Source organism: Phyllopteryx taeniolatus, chromosome 9 (genome assembly GCF_024500385.1).
Source record: "Phyllopteryx taeniolatus isolate TA_2022b chromosome 9, UOR_Ptae_1.2, whole genome shotgun sequence".
Classification (NCBI taxonomy): domain Eukaryota; kingdom Metazoa; phylum Chordata; class Actinopteri; order Syngnathiformes; family Syngnathidae; genus Phyllopteryx; species Phyllopteryx taeniolatus.
Window position 1 is genome coordinate 18,916,810 of NC_084510.1, and position 19,453 is coordinate 18,936,262.

The 19,453-nt window shown below is 43.0% G+C and overlaps 1 protein-coding gene across 8 annotated transcripts in view; it reads right to left on the reverse strand.

The window, feature by feature from the left end:
• The window catches only part of rad18 (RAD18 E3 ubiquitin protein ligase), a 36,816-nt gene that overhangs the window by 11,861 nt on the left and 5,502 nt on the right, over positions 1-19,453 (reverse strand). For 6 of the 8 annotated variants that reach the window (XR_009790204.1, XM_061785584.1, XM_061785587.1 and 3 more), the window contains 5 exons: positions 12,585-12,949; positions 12,029-12,128; positions 9,577-9,764; positions 5,582-5,652; positions 5,361-5,421 (listed from right to left, as the gene is read on the reverse strand). Coding sequence is in view for 7 of the 8 variants with exons in the window: in XM_061785584.1 (XP_061641568.1) it covers positions 5,361-5,421; positions 5,582-5,652; positions 9,577-9,764; positions 12,029-12,128; positions 12,585-12,949 (785 nt within the window). In the remaining variant the exon portion in view is untranslated. Of the gene's footprint in view, positions 1-1,516; positions 1,991-5,360; positions 5,422-5,581; positions 5,653-9,576; positions 9,765-12,028; positions 12,129-12,584; positions 12,950-19,453 lie in introns of those variants that run through there. The other 2 variants (XM_061785588.1, XM_061785590.1) reach the window with 2 other exon arrangements.

Here is a 19,453-nt window from a genome sequence, read left to right on the forward strand (position 1 = left end):
TAAATGCACTGCCACAACTCGTATGCATTTTTCTGTATACATTTACAAGGCAGGCTGATAACTGAGAAAGAGGGCAGAGAAAAGGAACACCTGCGAGACAGACATTGAGCAACCCGTTTGAGAACTGGAAACAAACAAAACAAAAACTGTTTGATGAATCATTATTGGGGCCGTCACTATATGTGCAGCCAGCATCCTCAACGATAGCTCCTGCTTGGAGGCGCACATCCACAGAGCTATTCTCTAGAATGAATGAATGAAATCATGGCCTTCCTCTAGGCCACGTGGATCACAGATTATTTGTGCACTGATTGAATGAAATCCTTTCCTGTTCACGTGGCAGAATTTGTTGGTGTTGCTTTAATTGATATGTAGGTGGGAATCGCCTTGTTGGATATCCGTGGGCGGCACAGTGAAAGATTGGTTAGCACATCCGCCTCACAGTTCTGAGGTTCCGGGTTCATACCCAGCCTCCCTGTGTGGAGTTTGCATGCTCACCCTGTGCCTGTGTCGGTTTTCTCCGGTCCTCTGGTTTCCTCCCACATTCCAAAAACATGCATGGTAGGTTAACTGAATACTAAATTGTTCGTAGGTGTGAATGTGAGTGTGAATGGCTATTTGTTAATATGTGCCCTGCGATTCGCTGGCGACCGGTTCAGAGTGTACCCCGCCTCTCATCCGAAATCAGCTGAGTTAGGCACCATCACACCGGCGACCCTAGTGAGGATAAGTGGTTATGAGGATTGATGGATGGATGGATTATTAACTCTGTATGGGAACTGGATGTAAGGATTGGGGCCAGGGAAATCAAACACTGCCGGCATGAATCGGCTTAGTGGTAGTTGCAAAATGCCTCGGATGTACCCAATCTCCCGCTAAAATGTCTCGGTGGCCACAAATTCCAGGGACAAGAGGAGCTGGATGTGCACCCTCTTAGTACGTTCTAATTGTAGTTTCATTGTTCTGCTACAAGATTTTGTGTATACGCATGGTCAGAGATTGGCATAAATTTATGCATGTCCCCATGCAAAAATTGATAAATCACATAATTTGCATGGGAATGTAAATACGCATGCTTTACACACTTCTGTTTCAGTTGTATTTTCTCACTGGAACTGCCACCAGTCGGGTGGACATATTGAATGAATCAGAATCATCTTTATTTGCCAAGTATGTACAAAAAACACACACGAAATTTGTCTCCGGTAGTTGGAGCCACTCTAGTACGAGTCTACGACATAGAGAAAAACAGTCACTGAGCAATAAAGTGTTGCTAGTTATCTGGTAATGTACAATTTTTTTTTTTTTTTGACAATTGTGCAAAAAGATGCAGAGTCGTCTAGCACTTAGAGCAGTTTGAATGACTAAGATAGCAATAGTCCAGTGCAATGACCATTGTGCAAAGGGCGCAGAGACTTCAAGGAGTGTATGCAATTTAAAGTGACTAGTAGCGCGATAATCTGGGACAATGTTGATTGTGCAAATATTGCAGATACTCCTCAGTCAGCGTGCAAGTGGGGTAGATGCAACTCTGGCATGAGTGGCCAGTATTGGTCAACAACAGATATGCAAACAGTGCAGCGTGGTGAGACTATAGTGAGTGCACAACTATGTATACAGTGATTCCTCGTTTTTCCGGCGTTAATGGGGACCAGAACCCCCCGCGAAAGGTGAAAAACCACGAAGTGCGGTCTGCCCCTCCCCCCTAGGAATTTTCGTGTACGTGTATGTGGGTACCAGAATGTTTAAAATATGTAAACAGTATTTATACTTTACATATTTCAGACAAAGATTACAACAGTACACGTATTTACTTAAATATTTAATTATAAAACCTTATACAGTAATTAACATTCATCAACATTGCCTTCTGAGAGAGGCGAAGAGGCTTGGGTTGGTGGCGGAGGAGAGGCTCTCACTTGACTCGTAGAGGGTTTAGGTTCACTCGGAGACTCTTCTGCTGGAGGTGCTGATGGTGTTGGGGTTTTACCTTGGAGAAAAACATGGTGATGGGTAGTTGTTGTCTTTGTTTTTTCTTTTGCTTCCAATTCCCCTGTACAAGGACATAACTCTGTCTCTTATTACGCGGAGTTACCACACGTTTCGCTTCCTTATTGAAGCAGTTTTGCGGATGTTTGCTTCCTCTTTCTTGATGTACCGCACTGTAGATTCATTCACACCATAATTGCGTGCCACTGATGCATAACTTCTGCCCTCTTTGATCATATCTCAAAGTTTCACTTTTTCGCTGACGGTCATCATCTTCTTCTTTCTCTTGGGCACCCAGGAGGAAGCTTTCGCAGGGGCACAACGTTGAGGCGGCATTGTAAGGGCTTAACTAATCAAAAAAGTTATCGCTTAAACGAAAAAGGTTATCACGAACACAACACTAAGATACAGTATGCGAGACAGTCAACAGCGTGCACGAGATTGGCGAGACACAACAAGGGAAGATGCTGGGTGAGGCTGCGATGATGCGCAGCCAATCAGCTCACGGGATAAATCCACTCGTGCTCTCATTGGGCGATGTCGCGCCGGGAACCAATCACGCACCTTGTATGAGTGCCCGTGGCATGTACAGTACAGGCATGTACAAAGCCTCTGAGTCAACTCATCTCTTTGTTTGGCATGCAGGGAAACCTCTCTCGTGCATCAACATGAAACAACGCGTCTTTCCGCAATATGGCTGCTGATATGGCTGTATTTTTTCGATGAATTTTTATTTTTTTATGAATATTTTGGAAAAACTGAAGCGCGAAGTGGCGAGCGAACACTGTAATTGGTCCGACAGAAGTGTGACAACAAACTCAAGAGAAAAAAATAAAAAATTGGCAGCATGTTGCAATGCTATTGTAGGTTAGCTGTTTAAGAAGTTGATTGCAAGAGGGAAGAAGCTGTTGGAATGTCTGCTAGTTCTAGTTTGCATTGATCGGTAGCGCCTACCTGAGGGAAGGAGCTGGAAGAGCTGGTGAACGGGATGTGGAGGGTCCGAGAGGATTTTGCACGCTCTTGTCTTAGTTCTGACAGCGTGCAAGTCCTCAAGGGTGGGTAGGGTGGTACCGACAAATCTTTTCAATCTTTTGATTGTCCGTTGCAGTTTGTCCTTTTTTGTAGCAGCACCAAACCAGACTGATGGAATAACACAGGATAGATTCAATGACCGCTGTGTAGAACTGCCTCAGCAGCTCCTGTGGCAGGCTGTGCTTTCTCAGAAGCCGCAGGACGTACATCCTCTGCTGGGGCTTTTTGATCGCCCACTTCAGGTCCTGAGAGACTGTAATTCCCAGGAACTTTAAGGTCTCTACGGTTGACACAAGGCAGCTTGACAGCGTGAGGGGCAGCTGTGGCGAAGGATGCCTCCTGAAGTCCACAATCATCTCTACAGTCTTGAGCGTGTTCAGCTCCAGGTTGTGTCGGCCACACCATAGCTCCAGCCGCTCCACTTCCTGTCGATATGCAGACTCGTCACAGTCTTTGATGAGGCCGATGACTGTGGTGTCGTCTGCAAACTTCAGGAGTTTGACAGCCGGGTGCGTTGAGGTGCAGTCGTTCGTGTAGAGAGAGAGGAGCAGCGGAGAGAGGACACAGCCTTGGGGTGCCCCAGTGCTGATGCTGCGTGTGGATGAGGTGGTCTCCCCCAGCCTCACCTGCTGTGTCCTGCCCGTCAGGAAGCTGTAAATCCACTGGCAGATGGCAGGCGAGACGCTGAGTTGGAGAAGCTTGGAGGAAAGGAGTTCAGGGATGATGCTGTTGAACGCTGAGCTGAAGTCCACGAACAGGATCCTCGCGTAGGTCCCTGCACTGTCGAGGTGTTCTAGGATGAAGTGCAGTCCCATGTTGACTGCATCATCCGCAGACCTGTTCGCTTGGTAGGCAAACTGAAGGGGGTCCAGCAGGGGACCTGTGACGCTCCTGAGGTGGTCTCCAGCACGAGACGTTCAAAGGACTTCATGACCACAGATGTCAAGGCGACAGGCCTGTAGTCATTTAGACCCAAGATTGTAGGTTTCTTGGGGACTGGAATGATGGTGGAGGGTTTGAAACAGGATGGTACTTCGCACTGTTTCAGAGATCTATTGAAGATCTGTGTGAAGACTGGAGCGAGCTGGTCCGCGCAGACTTTGAGGCAGGATGGGGACACATGGTCTGGGCCTGCCGCTTTGTTAATCTTTTGTTATTTAAAGATGCGTCTCACATCCAGTTCGTGGATGGTTAACGCAGAAGAAGAACTGATCTATAAAAGCTGATGAGGTGCTTAAAAAATAAATCAGAGGATTCCATTAAGATGCCAATAGTGCAGCTTACTATATGAACTTGAAAATACTTGATTTTTTTTGAATGTTTTGGAGTCAGAAAGCTGACTCCACTATTGTTCTTTTTTTTGGTTTTTTTAAATTGTCCTGTTCAGCTGCATGGCCTTGCAGAATGGTGGGTATGTATGCCTTTTGTGCTGGAACAGTTTTGATGTGCAACAGGGGAGTTTGAAATACTCCCTCTGCTTATTTTTAAATATTTTAATTATTCTGATGTTTATTGAAAATGCAGCCGGACAGATAAGGGTTTTAGGGGACAGACAGATGGACAGAGTGGACAATAGGAATAGGGGTACGAACCACAGCAGAACAATAGTTAGTCTATATATTTGAGCACAAGTAGCATTACAACAGTCAAAGCGTGTTCTTGTTTGTGGATGGGAGGGGTGGGGGGTGGGGTGACACACCCGGTGAGGACATGCAACAGCTAACCAATCGGACAAGAGAGAGGACAGAAAAGAGCAGGACAGGGCAGGATGTGGGAAATGAGCAATGTAGAGCTACTGACTAGTAGTGCGGTGGGATTATTTTTAGTGTCTAAATACCTCTAAGAACTGGTGTACGGAGTTGCTGAGCCAGCATATTAATGAAGGGTGGGCCCGGCCTCCTCCACCCGTAAGGGGGGGGGGGGGGGGGGGGCAAGCCAGCGAGCCCAACCAGGGGGATGCCACTCACTCCCCATGACGGTCCCCAGCCCAAACTAAGCGCCCCAACCTGTTACAAAGGGAAGGGCACGGGCAACAGACCACCAGCCCCCCACGCCGAATCTCCCCCAGCCACTAACAAGTCCCAACGTAGGCGCCAGTGGCCACCTGAAAACAGTCGTAGCCCGCTCTTGATTCGCTATGTGTGGACGCTTTTCACCAACACACGCGCACATGCAAACGCGCACATGCACACGAGCACGAGGGGTCTTAAACCACGCGTCAACGGACGCAGAATGAATATGCTTCATGCGTCCCTGCTAATTTTTGTGCATCTCAGATGCAAGACACACATCAAATGAGATCCCTGTAACAGTGACTGAATAACAATAAAATCACTTACTGTACGTTGAGTGAACATCATCAATCTCCTTCTCAGAGTGATTCTTTGAGAAAACCATAACCTGTACATTTGAAATCAGCATTAGTAATCCTAAAAAAAACATTACATCATCATAAAAATAGCAGTGAAACGAATACACGAATACGAATATCTGGTTTTCACTGGTTAGCCCCACAAACACAATGAATATAACCACAAGATACCAGGCAGTCCCAACTCACAGGTTTAGCTTTGTCCTGTAGCTGATTTTTGATCTTCTCATTGGCTTCCACCTCTTTAACAATTTCTTCAGCTGTTGAGGAATGACATGTTCATTACACATAAGATCGCTGTGTCAACCATGCTTTTAAACACCAGCAGCTGGGTAATTTGCCATATCCCCATATTGCAATGAAGTAAACAAAAGTTACGAATGTAACTGTGGTTCTACGAGTCCCGGATGACAATCAGAGGCGGTGCTTCAAGCACTGGATGATCACTCTAGCGCAGGGGTGCCCAAACATTTTGGCTCAGGGGCCACATTGCTGTAAAAAAATTGTCATGCGGGCCAGCATTAATTTTACATGCTACCGACGAGGTGAATGCTCTTTTGTATTTTTATTTTACTTTGTTTTACTATGCTGTCTGCTGCTACGTAGATCTTATGACTGCCTGACCTGGATAAATGAAGGTTAAAATAAAAATTAATGAAATGCAAAATAAAGTATATTTATGAAATTTGACACAAACTCAAACTTTATTCATCAGAATCAACAAACAACATGTTTGCATTAATGTAAAGGGTGATACTGAGATCTCGACTGCAGTAAACGGGGCAGGTCTGGCTCAAAAGCGGTGGTTTTAATGCGCAAGATGTCACGCAGGTGGGAGTCACTTAGTCTTGTCCTCACGCGGTTCTTATTCATGTTCATGACTGAGAATGTCTTTTCACACAAGTATGTCGAGCCAAACAAGCTCAACATTTTCTTAGCAAATGTATGAATCTCTTGGAACCTGTCTTTATCCAGCTGCTGGTAAAAGTTGACAAGAGGGAGTTGTTGGTACCGGCTGCGACACTCTGTGTCACACCGCAGCTCAATGAGCTCCAACTGCAGGTGGGCTGGAACGTCACTGAGATCCACGGAAACGGGATCCTTTTCAATAGTTGCAAAATCCCTGAAACGCTGTTGAAACTCCTCAGTCAGAGATGAGATGTTTGCGGCATACCTCCTCATTTGCGCACTGATATTGTGCGCTGGAAACGGGTCATTATTTCTTGCAGAGATCGGAAATGTGTGGTATTGGGCTGCGTTTGTGACAGGTGGGTTTGGAAAAGTAGCAGCTTGGTCCGAAAGGCTTTAATATGTGAATACAGTTGGCTTATCAATGCATTTTGCTCCTGAAGGCTCGTGTTCAGGTTGTTAAGATGTCGGGTTATGTCAACTAAAAATCCAAAATCAGACAGCCAAACAGGATCGGTTAGTTCTGACATCGGTTGTCCCTTTTTTGCCAAGAATTGTCCAATTTCCTCTTTGAGTGAGTAGAAACGCTGCAGTGCAGACCCCCGACTGAGCCATCTTACATCAGTGTGATACACAACATCTCCGTATTCAGCGTGGATATCCAGTAGAAATTGTTGAAACTGGCGGTGGCACAGGGCTTTGGAGCGAATATAATTAATAGCCTTTATCACCGGTTTCATAACGTGATCATATTTCAGATGTTTGGCACATAGAACTTGTTGGTGAATAATACAATGGAGTTTTAAAGCTTTACCTCCTTCTTTCGCTTACTTTGTTACACACTAGGGTCGATAATCCACTGTGCTCGCCAACCATGGCAGGTGCGCCATCCGTAATAATCCCCGTGATTTTATTCCACTGTAATTTTATGTCATCTACGGCGGGACAAACAGAAGCAAATAAATCTTTCCCTCATTTGGTCCTTAAGGCTCTGGAGGTCAAGTAGCTCTTCACGCACATTCATTTCACTGTCCACTCCTCTAAAAAAAATCAGTAACTGAGCGCTGTCGGATGCATCCGTGCTTTCGTCACAGGCTAACGAAAAAAATCCAACTGTCTCTTAATATCAGAAGAAACTTCTTCGATCCTTCGTGACACAGTGCTACGAGCCAGGAAAACATTGGCGAACTGTTGCTTTTTCTCAGGACAAATGTTCTCCACCATTTTCATCACACAGTCTTTAATTCACCCTCAGTAAAAGGTTTGCAGTGCTTGGCAATCAGCATTGCCACCTCATAGCTTGCCTTTGTTGTATTTTCATTCGACTCACTGGCTCTTGTGAAAAAGTGTTGCTGTGTCGTTAAACCAGCTTCCAGTTGCTTCAATTTTTCACTGCGTTTGTTCACAGTTAGCTTGTCGTAATTAGCATGTTCCGTCTGGAAGTGCCTCTTTATATTGAACTCCTTGAACACAGCCACAGTCTCTTGGCAAATTAGGCAGACGCAGTTGTTTCTAAACTCAGTGAAAAAATATTCAGACTTCCATTTGTCCTGGAAACGTCGGCCCTCGCTATCAACTTTCCTTTTCTTACTTCCAGTTGCCATTTTAGAAATGGGCAAAAAACAGATCATGCGCAAAACGGACCCACGAGAGTTCAGCCACAAGTTTACTGCCATCCTGTGGTGAAATATAAAATTGCGCGTGTATTTTGTACTGCCGGGCCACATATTATTGGTTTTATGACAGAGGCTTCGGGCCAGTGTAATTATGAACACGGGCCGGATTTTGCCCGGGGGCCGGACTTTGGGCATGTCTGCTCTAGCGCATGCACAGGTTGAGATTTTAATAACAAAAGTCATGTGACCTACTCATGCCGCCCTTAGCCTAAATAAGCGCGGGAAACCAGAAGTCCCTTATTCGCAGGGGACAGAAAACTCTAGCAGTCATCCAGGATTCAGAGAACCATAGTTAAATTTGTAACTTTCTATTTCAGAGGCAGTGCTTTGAGCACTGGATGTGTAACAAGGTCACGAGGAATCCACAGACCATTACAGAGACCCACCTCAAGAAGAACAGCTTAGCTGAAGCCATAGGCAAAAGCAAACCAGTCGTAACTGATAGACACTTCAGGCCCTATGGCAAATAGGCTCAATTGGAGGAGCCTGCAGGGCTACCAGGACCAATGACAGAGCCCACTAAAGACCAATGGGTCATCTTGGTGGATGAAGTTGTCTGGTACCTTTCAAGAAGTTAAATGCTTTGGTCATTGGCCAGTGATATAGATTGCAGCTACATGTACCCTAAGAGCGGATGACTACCACCCTCAATTAAGGCTCTTCTGAAAGAACTCCAAAATGGCTGAAACCGGGCAGACGACAGCAACCTGTCCATGACTGAGACAGCAAAGAACTCCCTACTGTACTGGGCTTTGTAGTGGCCACAACCAGAGCTGGAGACATAAATGCGTAAAGGAAAACATGGGGCCAGTCGTGAGCCAGTACATCCCGAACCAATGGACTGGCATTGTCTGATAGAAAGTACCAGAGAGGGCAATGATTCGCCTCTCGTGAAACGAAGAGGTCCACCTCTGCCATGCCAAAGGTCCTCCAGATGGTGGAAACAACCAAATGATAATTGATTCATTATTAACATATCTGTTCATTCCAATGACATATATTGACAGGCAGAACAATTCGATTAGATGGAAGAAGGTACAATAAATTGTAAATTGCTATATCATTATTTCAGTATTTTGTAATGAGTATTCATAGATTTTGCGACAATTTTGTTTATGGTGTGCCGTGAGATTTTTCTAATGTAAAATGGGTACCTAGGCTCAATAAAGGTTGGGAAACATTGTGCAACAGCGATCGTCCAGTGCTTGAAGGACCGCCTCTGGCAGTCAGGAGGGATGTAATAGAACTGTATTAGCACGAACAGAGCACATGATAAAAACTGAAGAAAAAAAAATAAATTAATGAATTAATTATTAAATTCAATAAGCCTGTCAGATAACATTGAAAATTAAATAAATAATTGTAAACCACCTTAAGATTGTACAACGATAATTTCTTCTAGATCCAAGGCAAACTAAGTTACCCTGACAAAAACACGACAAGAAGTAGACAAAGTATCACAAAAAGTCTAAAACATTTCCTCCATGGCAAAAGTCATGTCAGCCTGGAGTTACTTATAATAGAAAGAAGCATATAAACATGTAACTTATAATAGAAAGATGAATAAATATGTAGCAATTTTGGAGTGCTTTCCTTCACCTGATTTGGGGTTGAGAGAGTCACACTGTGCATTATACATATGCACAAACTCCTTGTGCCTTTTGATCAGCTGATCTCGGTTGCCTTTCACTGAAAGGTGGCATTCCTTGAGCCTCCTCTTCAGCTGTGTCTGGGAAAGCAGGTTGTATACAAGCTTCCCCATTGGGCGCCTTGCCTTGCCAAGGGAGCTGTGACAGACAAGCATTTAATCTACAGACTGGCTGCATTTATGTGCGCTGCTGTAATTAACTGGCATGATGGAAATGTTTACCAACTAATTGAATATTTTTGTGATATAAGACCATCACATAAAAATCTAATTTTAGGGAATGTAAGGCAATGCTTAAGCATCACTAGAGCCAGGGAAGGATTAATGCTCTTAAAATGACAAAAGGCCTGGAAAGCTACAAGGTCTTACCTACAGGATATAGTTTGAAAAGCAATAAAAATACAAATATGTAGGATGTGTAAAAATTCATTCACTACATCAATGTATCGATTCATATCCTTACAATCCAAACGCAACGATCTGTGCTTGGCAAGTTTTCCTTCCAGACAAAATATCTAGCAATACTAGGAAATAAAGCATTTAAGGATGGCAGACTTCATACGAATGTATATTGAATTTGTTTATTTTTACATAATCTGGGCTTCCAGCTCATAAGACCCATGAAGTCAGGAATTCCAAAAATTTGAATACTGTGAAGAAATCAGGCCAAATTTTGCAGGCCATAAATGTTTTAAACTGAATGTCACACACTAATCATTTACTAAACTCAAAGCACCTGCAGAGGCTTCCCCAGGTGTGATTAAATTGCTTCAGTTTGGTCCAATTGTCTCAGTTGGGTTCAATATGGAGAAGACTGCCGACTTGATAACGGGCCAGAAGACCATCATTGATACCCGCCAGAGGACAGGTAAGCCACAAAGGTTCATAGCTAAGGAGGATGGCTGTTCACAAAGTGCTGTGTCCAAGCATATCAATTGAAAGTCTAGTGGAAAGACAAAATGTAGCAGGAGAAGATGCACCAGCAAAAGAGATGACCGTGGGCTTCAGCGGATTATCAAACAGAGAATCTAGCAGAGATCCAGAAAGAGTGGAATCAGGCGGGAGTCACAGCTTCAAAAACCACCACATTCCGACGCACCCGGGAGATGCCCTACAACTGTCAGGTTCCTTGGGTCAAGCCGCTTCTGAGCTTGACCCAACGTAGAAAGCGTCTCAACTGGGCTAGGGAGAAGGAGGACTGGACTGTTGGCCAGGGGTCCGAGGTCCTCTTTTCCAATGAAAGTAAAGTGTGCCTTTCATTCAGGAATCAAGGTCCAAGGGTTTGGAGGAAGACGGGTGAAGAACAGAACCAAAGCTGCTTGAGGTCCAGTGTGAAATATCCACAGTCAGTCATGATTTGGGGTGCAATGTCCAGTGCCGGTGTTGGTAAACTCTGCTTTCTTAAATCCTGGTCACCGCAACAGTCTACCAGAATGTTTTAGAGGACTTCATGATTCCTTCTGCTGAGGATCTGTATTGAGATGCAGATTTCATCTCTCAGCAGGACCTGGCCCCTGCCCATACTGCCAGAAGCACCAAAACCTGGTTTGATGCCCATGTCATCACAGTGCTTGACTGGCCAGCCAACGCAAAACCCCATTGATAATCAATGGGGTATTATCAAGAGGAAAGTGAGGGGCACCAGACCCAAAAACAAAGAAGAAATCTGGGCTTCCATAACTCCCAGGCAATCACATAGGCTGACTGCCTCGATGCCATGGCGCATCGAGACAGTGATTTAAGCAAAGGGATTCCCAAACAAGTATTGAAGATTAACATTTCGTTTTGAAAGTACCATATTTTGATTGATTTAATGTGACCCTAATTTCCTTCTTTTCTTTTTTTCTACAAAAACAAGTAAATAGTGATTTCTTCACAGTATTCTCATTTTTTTTAATTCCTGATTTTGTGGGTTTTATGAGCTGGAAGCCCAAATTATGTAAAAATAAACAAATACTTTAAATTGTTTCAATTGTGGGCCCTGAATCTATAATCTATGAAAGTTTCACTTTTTGAATGGAATTATGGAAATAAATAAACTTTTCCATGATATTCTAATTTTTTGGAAAGGGTCTGTACACACATATACATACATATATGTATACACACACATACATACATACATACATATATGTATACACACACATACATATGTATACACACATATACATACATATATACCCACATATATATATATATACATGTATACACACATATATATATATACATGTATACACACATATATATATATATATGTGTGTGTGTATATATATATATATATATATATATATATATATATATACACACACACACACACACACACACATGTATATACACACATACATACATACATAAATACACATACATACATACATAAATACATATATATATATATTACTATACCTCCTTAAGCTTTCCTTCTTCTCTCCGCTTATGAGACACATGTCCAGATGTTTGTTGATGAAGGGCTGAGATACACGTATAGAGCACACGGGGCACTCCACTGCAAGAAGACATATTTGATGGCCTTAACATGCATACACTACACCAAAGAAAATAATAAAAGCTATGTAGCAAACTCTTCTTTTGGACATTCTCAAAAGCAAAACTAGAAATACATGGTTTCAGACAACCTCAATGAGTCTCTTTTTTCCATGTCCTTCAAAACGCAACCGGGTGAAAGCATTAATCGAGTGCGCTAGCTAGCAGGAAATTTGGAGCCTTAGTTTCGTCAACCCTTCCTAAAAATAAAAAATGAAAAATAAATAAAAACGTAAATTGAAGGAGTAAATGCATATGCTCTGATGTGAACATATTCCAAATAAAACTGTGCCCTGTTTCGCACACCAAAAGTTGCACTGCCAAAACTGGAAGGTTACTTCAGAATGTGTCACTCAGTTGCCACTTCTTTGTGTCATTCCAACCAAGAACCGCTTAGTGTACCAGAGAAAAGCTTTACCTTTGATTACAGGCTTCACGTCTTTTGGCGGGGATGAAGAAGAATGTGGCATCTCTTCCTCGGTGCTCATTCTGTGTAATTCTGTGTCTACTGGCTTCACTGACACCACGTCCTGCATCGATGCTTCCCCCACATCCATAGGCTCTTCCTTTACAGTGGTCAAGTGTGGGTCAGTGTCACTTGCATAGCGTGTACATCCAGTCTGGTCCGCTTTGCCAGATTTTCTGGGCCTTTTCTGGAAAAAGTGACTCACAACAGAGCTGTTGCACTTCTGGCCTTTTTCTATGGGTGCTTTAAATTTGACTGATGCTGGGTTCTTTGGGGATATTGGTGGAGAGTCAAAATATGTTTTTGACAATTGCTGTCTGGAAAAAGGAGAAAGTAAGAAAGAGTGTGCATGGAATTACTACAAGAAATATATCTGTAGAAAGTTAAGAGTTATGTGAAAGCGCTGGTTCTCTCACAAATGCAACAATACAGGATTACATCATACATATATGCAGTACAGTACAGATAACTATTGTAGTCGATCATCAGTGAGTCGAGGTTTTTAATTTAATTTTTTTTTTTTTCAACAGACCATGAAAAAGGCGACACTTTGTCTAGTTTTGAAAATGTGACAGGCAAACAAATGGCAGCAGATCCATTACATAGCAATGAAATGGAACCAATGAGGTGTGTAACGCTCTGCTTTCCATATTGAAAACTTTATACTTGAACTCATTGTGCCCATTAGTGCTGGCTTACACGCATCGCGCACATACTGTATGCACCTTTTTGCAACACTCTCAACTCTCTACAAGACTTTGGGGAAACTCACATAAGTCTGCACAGTATGAGCCTCTTCACAATGCACTTAGTTTTCTAGGGGTTCAGTAATTCAGGGCACAGGGACAACAATGCTGCGGTGCAAGCTTGCCCATATTTGGAAGTGGTTGCTTAGCGGCCGACCAGGTAGTAGTATGGATGCTTCTCTCTGGGTGGTCTATTGCTGCTAGCGCTCTGAAATCACTCTGCCAACCAGTCCTATTGAAGGCGCCGTCAGATGGCACAGTGACGGCGCTCCAGAGGTGTAGATTTTTCAACTTGCCACGGACTTCCATCGCCTTTGCAGCACATACACAATGAATAGGTTTGTTGACGGCGCACTGCACCCTGCTAAGTGCAGTGTGAAAAGGCCTTAATTCTTTATGCAAAACAGAGTACCGCGAAAACCCGAAAGTCAAAAGGTCCCAAAAGTGGTGCAATGGAGTTGTACCAAAATCATTGGGAAAAATATGCCACAAAGGTCCAAACTAAAATTTGCATGAAACCCCTTGAGACTTCAGCTCTGTAAAGTAAAGGGGTGTTTTGCTTTTTCTTGGCTTTTTGTGAAACCACCAGCACAGTAATGTGACATTCGCTACGCAAGTGCGAGATGTTGTGACATTCAATTCTGTCTACAGCAGAGGGCGATATTGCCAAACATGGCTGCCCTGAGATGGATGAAAATTGATGAATTTGTTTAATTCTCATTATTTCACAACCACTATATTAATCATAATACCATGTTTAGACTAGTGAGGGCACATACAACATAGTCATTCATTCATTCATTTTCCTTACCGCCTTTCCTCACTAGGGTCGCGGGCGTCCCGTAGCCCATCCCAGCTATTGTCGGACGAGAGGCGGGGTACACCTCTGAACTGGTCGCCAGCCAATTGCTGGGCACATATAAACAAACAACCATTCGCACTCACATTCACATCTACGGACAATTTAGAGTCTTAATTAACCTACCACGCATGTTTTCGGGTTGTAGAAGGAAACCGGAACAACAACATTCTTGCCACATAAATAAATCAGTTCCCCTTGAAGAGCTGAATTCACTTTAAATTTTGAATTTTGAAATTAATACAACTTGGAGCTCAACCAGTGTCTCAAAATGGATTGTTTGACATTGTAGGTTCCACTGCATTGTTTCAAACTGAGTGAGAACAATCTAGAGATCATGTCGCCAAAAAAAACCCCCAAAAAAACGTTTTAAGTGTTTCCGGAGCAGTGCAATCAGTCTCCAACTCACTTTAAATGGTGAGTCAGATGAAGATAACCAGATTTAAAGCAGATACTATCAACAGTTCATTCACTGAGTCAGTGGAAGGAAGTTGATCGGATCATTCCTTCATCCATTCTGGACCAAGTGCTACCCAGGAATGAAATGAGAAATACTGTGATTGTTTGAAGTGACGAACAAAACTGAATGCATCCAAAACCTCAATACCAATCTTCTTTAATTACATATAGTCTAATTTAATTTCAATGCTGCCATTATTTACTCCAGAGCAAGCTCTTCCAATTAGGGATAGTGGCTAACTTTGGAGAGATACACTATCCTTTTAAGAGGACAACATTACCAAACTCAACTAACAAAAATGAATTTCAATAATTTCTAAGAGTAAATAACATTGCGAATACCTCTTATCCCTAAAATACAGAATATTTAATTCTCCAATAACCATGATGAGCATGTATTACAAAGAGTAGATCTGAAAAGGTAATTGTTCACTATTTTTAACGCAATTTATACAGCCACCAATTTTCTATATTGCTTATCTTCATAAGGGTAGTGTGGTGTGCTGGATGACTGCCTGTTGACTTCTGGCAAAAGGCGGAGTTCAACCTGGATTGGTTGCCAGCCAAACACAGGGCAAACATAACCATTCACACTCACATTCACAACTAAGGACAACCTGAGTTTTCAGTTTACCTAACATGCATGTTTTTGGAATATGGGAGGAAGCCTGAGTACTCAGAGAAAACCCACGAAAGCATGGGGAGAATATGAAAACACCACACAAGATGGCAACGGCCTGGATTCGAACCCCCAACCTCAGAACTTAAGAGGTGAATATGTTAACCACTCAACCACCGTGTTGGCAGAATACACTATCAGATGTATGTAGAAAACTCAAAGTATATTTCATCTGGAGTGAATTACCTCATAATGTACATTTTCCTCACCTTTTCCCCTGACAGAAACACATTTTCAGGCACTCAACCTGACAGGAAATTAAAAGACCAGTTGCGTCATGCGCCCATTTATTCATTCAGAGTGTCAACAGTCTGAAGTGAGACCTTTTGCTGGACTGATAACCCTGAGGTGATTGATGAAAGAATTATGATTGATGAAAGAACTATAGCTTACCATGAATAAAAAATAAATATGCGTCATTTTGACAGCAGTTCCAACAGTTTGTTTTGTTTATTTACTTGGGTGCTTAGGACAATGCCTGCTAATCAAAAAGATTATACTCATTTTCAGAACAAATGCTCAAAAAGCTGAATGTCATAAGTGTTTTTCTGAGAAGTTAGAGGGGTGTCAAACTCCTTTTTGTCACAGGCCACATCGTAGTTATGACTTCCCTTGGAGGGCCACTATGACTGTGAACCCATATAAATGAAAGATTACCTCATATACTGTAATTGTATACAGAATGCAGAACATATTGATGAATAACCAGTTTTGAAATCAGAAGCCTATAAAAACATGTTTTTCACTTTTTACATTTCTTTTCAAAGGGGGATTGGTAACAAAAAAATGCTTGCAAATATCCCAAATGGTATTACACCAGAACATAATGAGCAATTTTGATTTGCTTTCACGGGCCACAGAAAATGATGTGGCGGCCCGGATCTGGCCCACGGATCTTGACACTTGTGAGTTAGACACTTAACTGGTACTACTAAGAGTACAAGTGGTACTAATTAGTCCTGACTCATGAAAAAGCAATTGTGTCGAATTCAGGCAGCCAAAAGAGCATCTGTGTGTAAAAATAAATAAATAAACAAAATAACAATTAAAAAAAGTATTTCACATATTTTGTGAAACATATTTTGGAACCTCAAAATTCAAACAGTCTGTTCTGTGACACTGGTTTACTTCCAAGTTGCTCCAATTCAATTAATTACAGTTGAACTCAATATTTCCCAGCCTATAACTGTCAACATCACAAGTTTTACCTACTTACATACTAACTTACTTTGCCTATCATTTAATTTATCGATCCATTTTTTTCCTTCACCCTATCCGAGGTCAGGTCGCAGGGGCAGCTGCTTAAGCAGAGAAGCCCCGACTTCCCTCTCCCCAGCCACTTCATCCAGCTCATCCGGTGGGATCCCAATGCGCTCCCAGACCAATAGGGAGATATAGTCTCTCCAGCATGTCCTAGGTTATCAGTGGGACGTGCCCGGAAGACCTCACCAGGAAGGCGTCCAGGCGGCATCCTAATCAGATTTTCGAGCCACCTCATCTGGCTCCTCTCGACAGAGGAGTAGTAGCTCGATGACTGAGCTTCTCACCCGATCTCTAAGGGAGACACGGACACCCTGCGGAAGAAACCCATCTGGGGCACTTTTATCTGCAATCTTGTTTTTTCGGTCACGACCCAGAGCTCGTGACCATAGGTGAGGGTAGGAATGTAGATTGATCAGTAAATTGAGAGTTTCGCCTTTCGGCTCAGCTCCCTCTTCACCACAACATACCGATACAGAGTCCACATTACTGATCTGATCTCCCGCTCCATTCTTCCCTCACTTGTGAACAAGACTCAGAGATACTTGAACTCCTCCACTTGGGGCAGGACTTCTTCCCCACCCCGGAGAGGGCACTCCACCCTTCCCTGACTGAGAACCATGGCCTCAGATTTAGAGGTGCTGATTTTCATCCCAGCCACCCCATACCAAATTCAGCTAATATGTAAGTTTTTAGAGCAAGTTTGTTAGTTTCTATTTTTCAAAAAAGGCTTCATTTTAGTTTAGCTTTTATTAGCTTTAATATTATTATTTTTTATTTGGGATATTTATCAAGTGTGAGATAAAAAAAAAGATAAAAACATACAAAACATAAAATGTATATAAAATATATCCATACATTAAAACAAAAATTACCAATTAAGGTTTTTTAATCCACAAATCAAATACAGGTACTGTGTAACAGTCCACAGAATTTTAAGTGCAATAAGTGCAGTTCATATTACTGCTTCTAAGGATCAGTTGCATCACAACGTATAGTAAAACCATTCATGAGATACATGCTGCAGTATGGCCTTTTTAAAAATGTGTTTGTGTTTAACTTCTGCAGGCTGTTGGTCTCAAGTTCTTATTAGCATGTTTCCCTTGTTGCTACAATGCTAACTTCTCAAGTGGACTTTCAGATTTGTGACTATAAGACAGATAGAAAGTAAGATTTGTGACTATAAGATAGACAGATAGAAAGTAAGCTTGCTTTTATATACTGTATCTCCAGTGAAAGTGCATCGTCTGTTTTTTTTTTTTTTTTTGAGAGTCCATGATTATTGTGATAAAGATTTTTAAGTTTTCCTGCTGTTGCTGAAGGATTGTTGGCAGTAGTACAATCACCTGCTGTGTCAGCGAGACAAACTCCTTGTCTGCTTTCACATCTGCCTTTCATGGCAGGAAACAGCAGCATTTTGAGACTCTCGGCAATTTACCACCCCGTCCCCCCCAAAAAAAACAATTCACTGACGTTATAATAACCGACGGCGGCACGATGGACAACTGGTTAGAGCGTCTGCCTCACAGTTCTGAGGACCGGGGTACAATCCCTGTGTGGAGTTTGCATGTTCTCCCCGTGCCTGCGTGGGTTTTCACCGGGCATTCCGGTTTCCTCCCACATCCCCAAAACATGCATGGTAGGTTAATTGAAGACTCTAAATTGCCCGTAGGTGTGAATGTGAGTGCGGATGGTTGTTTGTTTATATGTGCCCTGCGACTGGCTGGCAACCAGTTCAGTGTGTACCCAGCCTCCTGCCCTATGACAGCTGGGTTAGGCTCCAGCACTCCCGCGAGCCTTGTGAGGATAAGCGGCTCAGAAAATGGATGGATGGATGGATAATAACCGACAGATTCCATGAAGGTACTAGCTAGTCCGTTAGCCGTTTCCATTAGCAACACGCACCAACAAAAACCACTTGAACGTAAAAGTCAGCTCTGCTTTTTATTTTATTTCGCTTATGAGCCCACAACCCTAGTGAGGATATGCGGTATGGAATTTAATGAGAACTTTTTTTTACAATTTTAGTTTTCGTTATTTCATTTGTTTTCGTTTATTGTAACAACCTTGCTGCGAACTGCTCCAGTGAGAGTTGAAGATCACAGCTTAATGACACCAACAGAACCACATCCTCTGCAAAAATCAGGGACATAATACTTTATGTCACCTAACCTCAACACCTCTGCTGCGCCTAGAAATTCTGTCCATAAAGGTAATGAACAGAATCGGTGACAAACAGCAGCCTTGACAGAATCCATCTCTCAATGTGAACGAATTTGACTTACTGCCTGAAATACAAACCAAACTCTGACACTCTGTACAAGGACAGAACTGCCCATATCAGGGGGTCCGTTACCCCATACTCCCGGAGCAACTCTCAGAGGACTCCCCGAGGGACACGGTCGAACTCCTTCTCCAAGTCCACAAAACATACGTAGACTGGTTGGGTGAACACCCATGCACCTGCCAGGGTGCTGAGGGTGTAGAGCTAGTCCACTGTTCCACAACTAGGACGAAAACCACACTGCTCCTCCTGAATCTGAGATTCGACTTTCAGTAGGGCCCTCCTCTCCAGAACCCCTGAATAGACCTTACCAGGGAGAATGTGGAGTGTGATCGCCCTGTAGTTGGAACACACCCTCCATACCACTACCCCGGTCTGCCAATCCAGAGGCACTGTCCCCGATGTCCACGCGATGTTGCAGAGGAGTGTCAGCAAAGACAGCCCCACAACATCCAGAGCCTTTAGGAACTCCGGCAGATCTCATCCACCACTGGGGCCCTCCCACTGAGGACCTTTTAAATCACCTCGGTGACT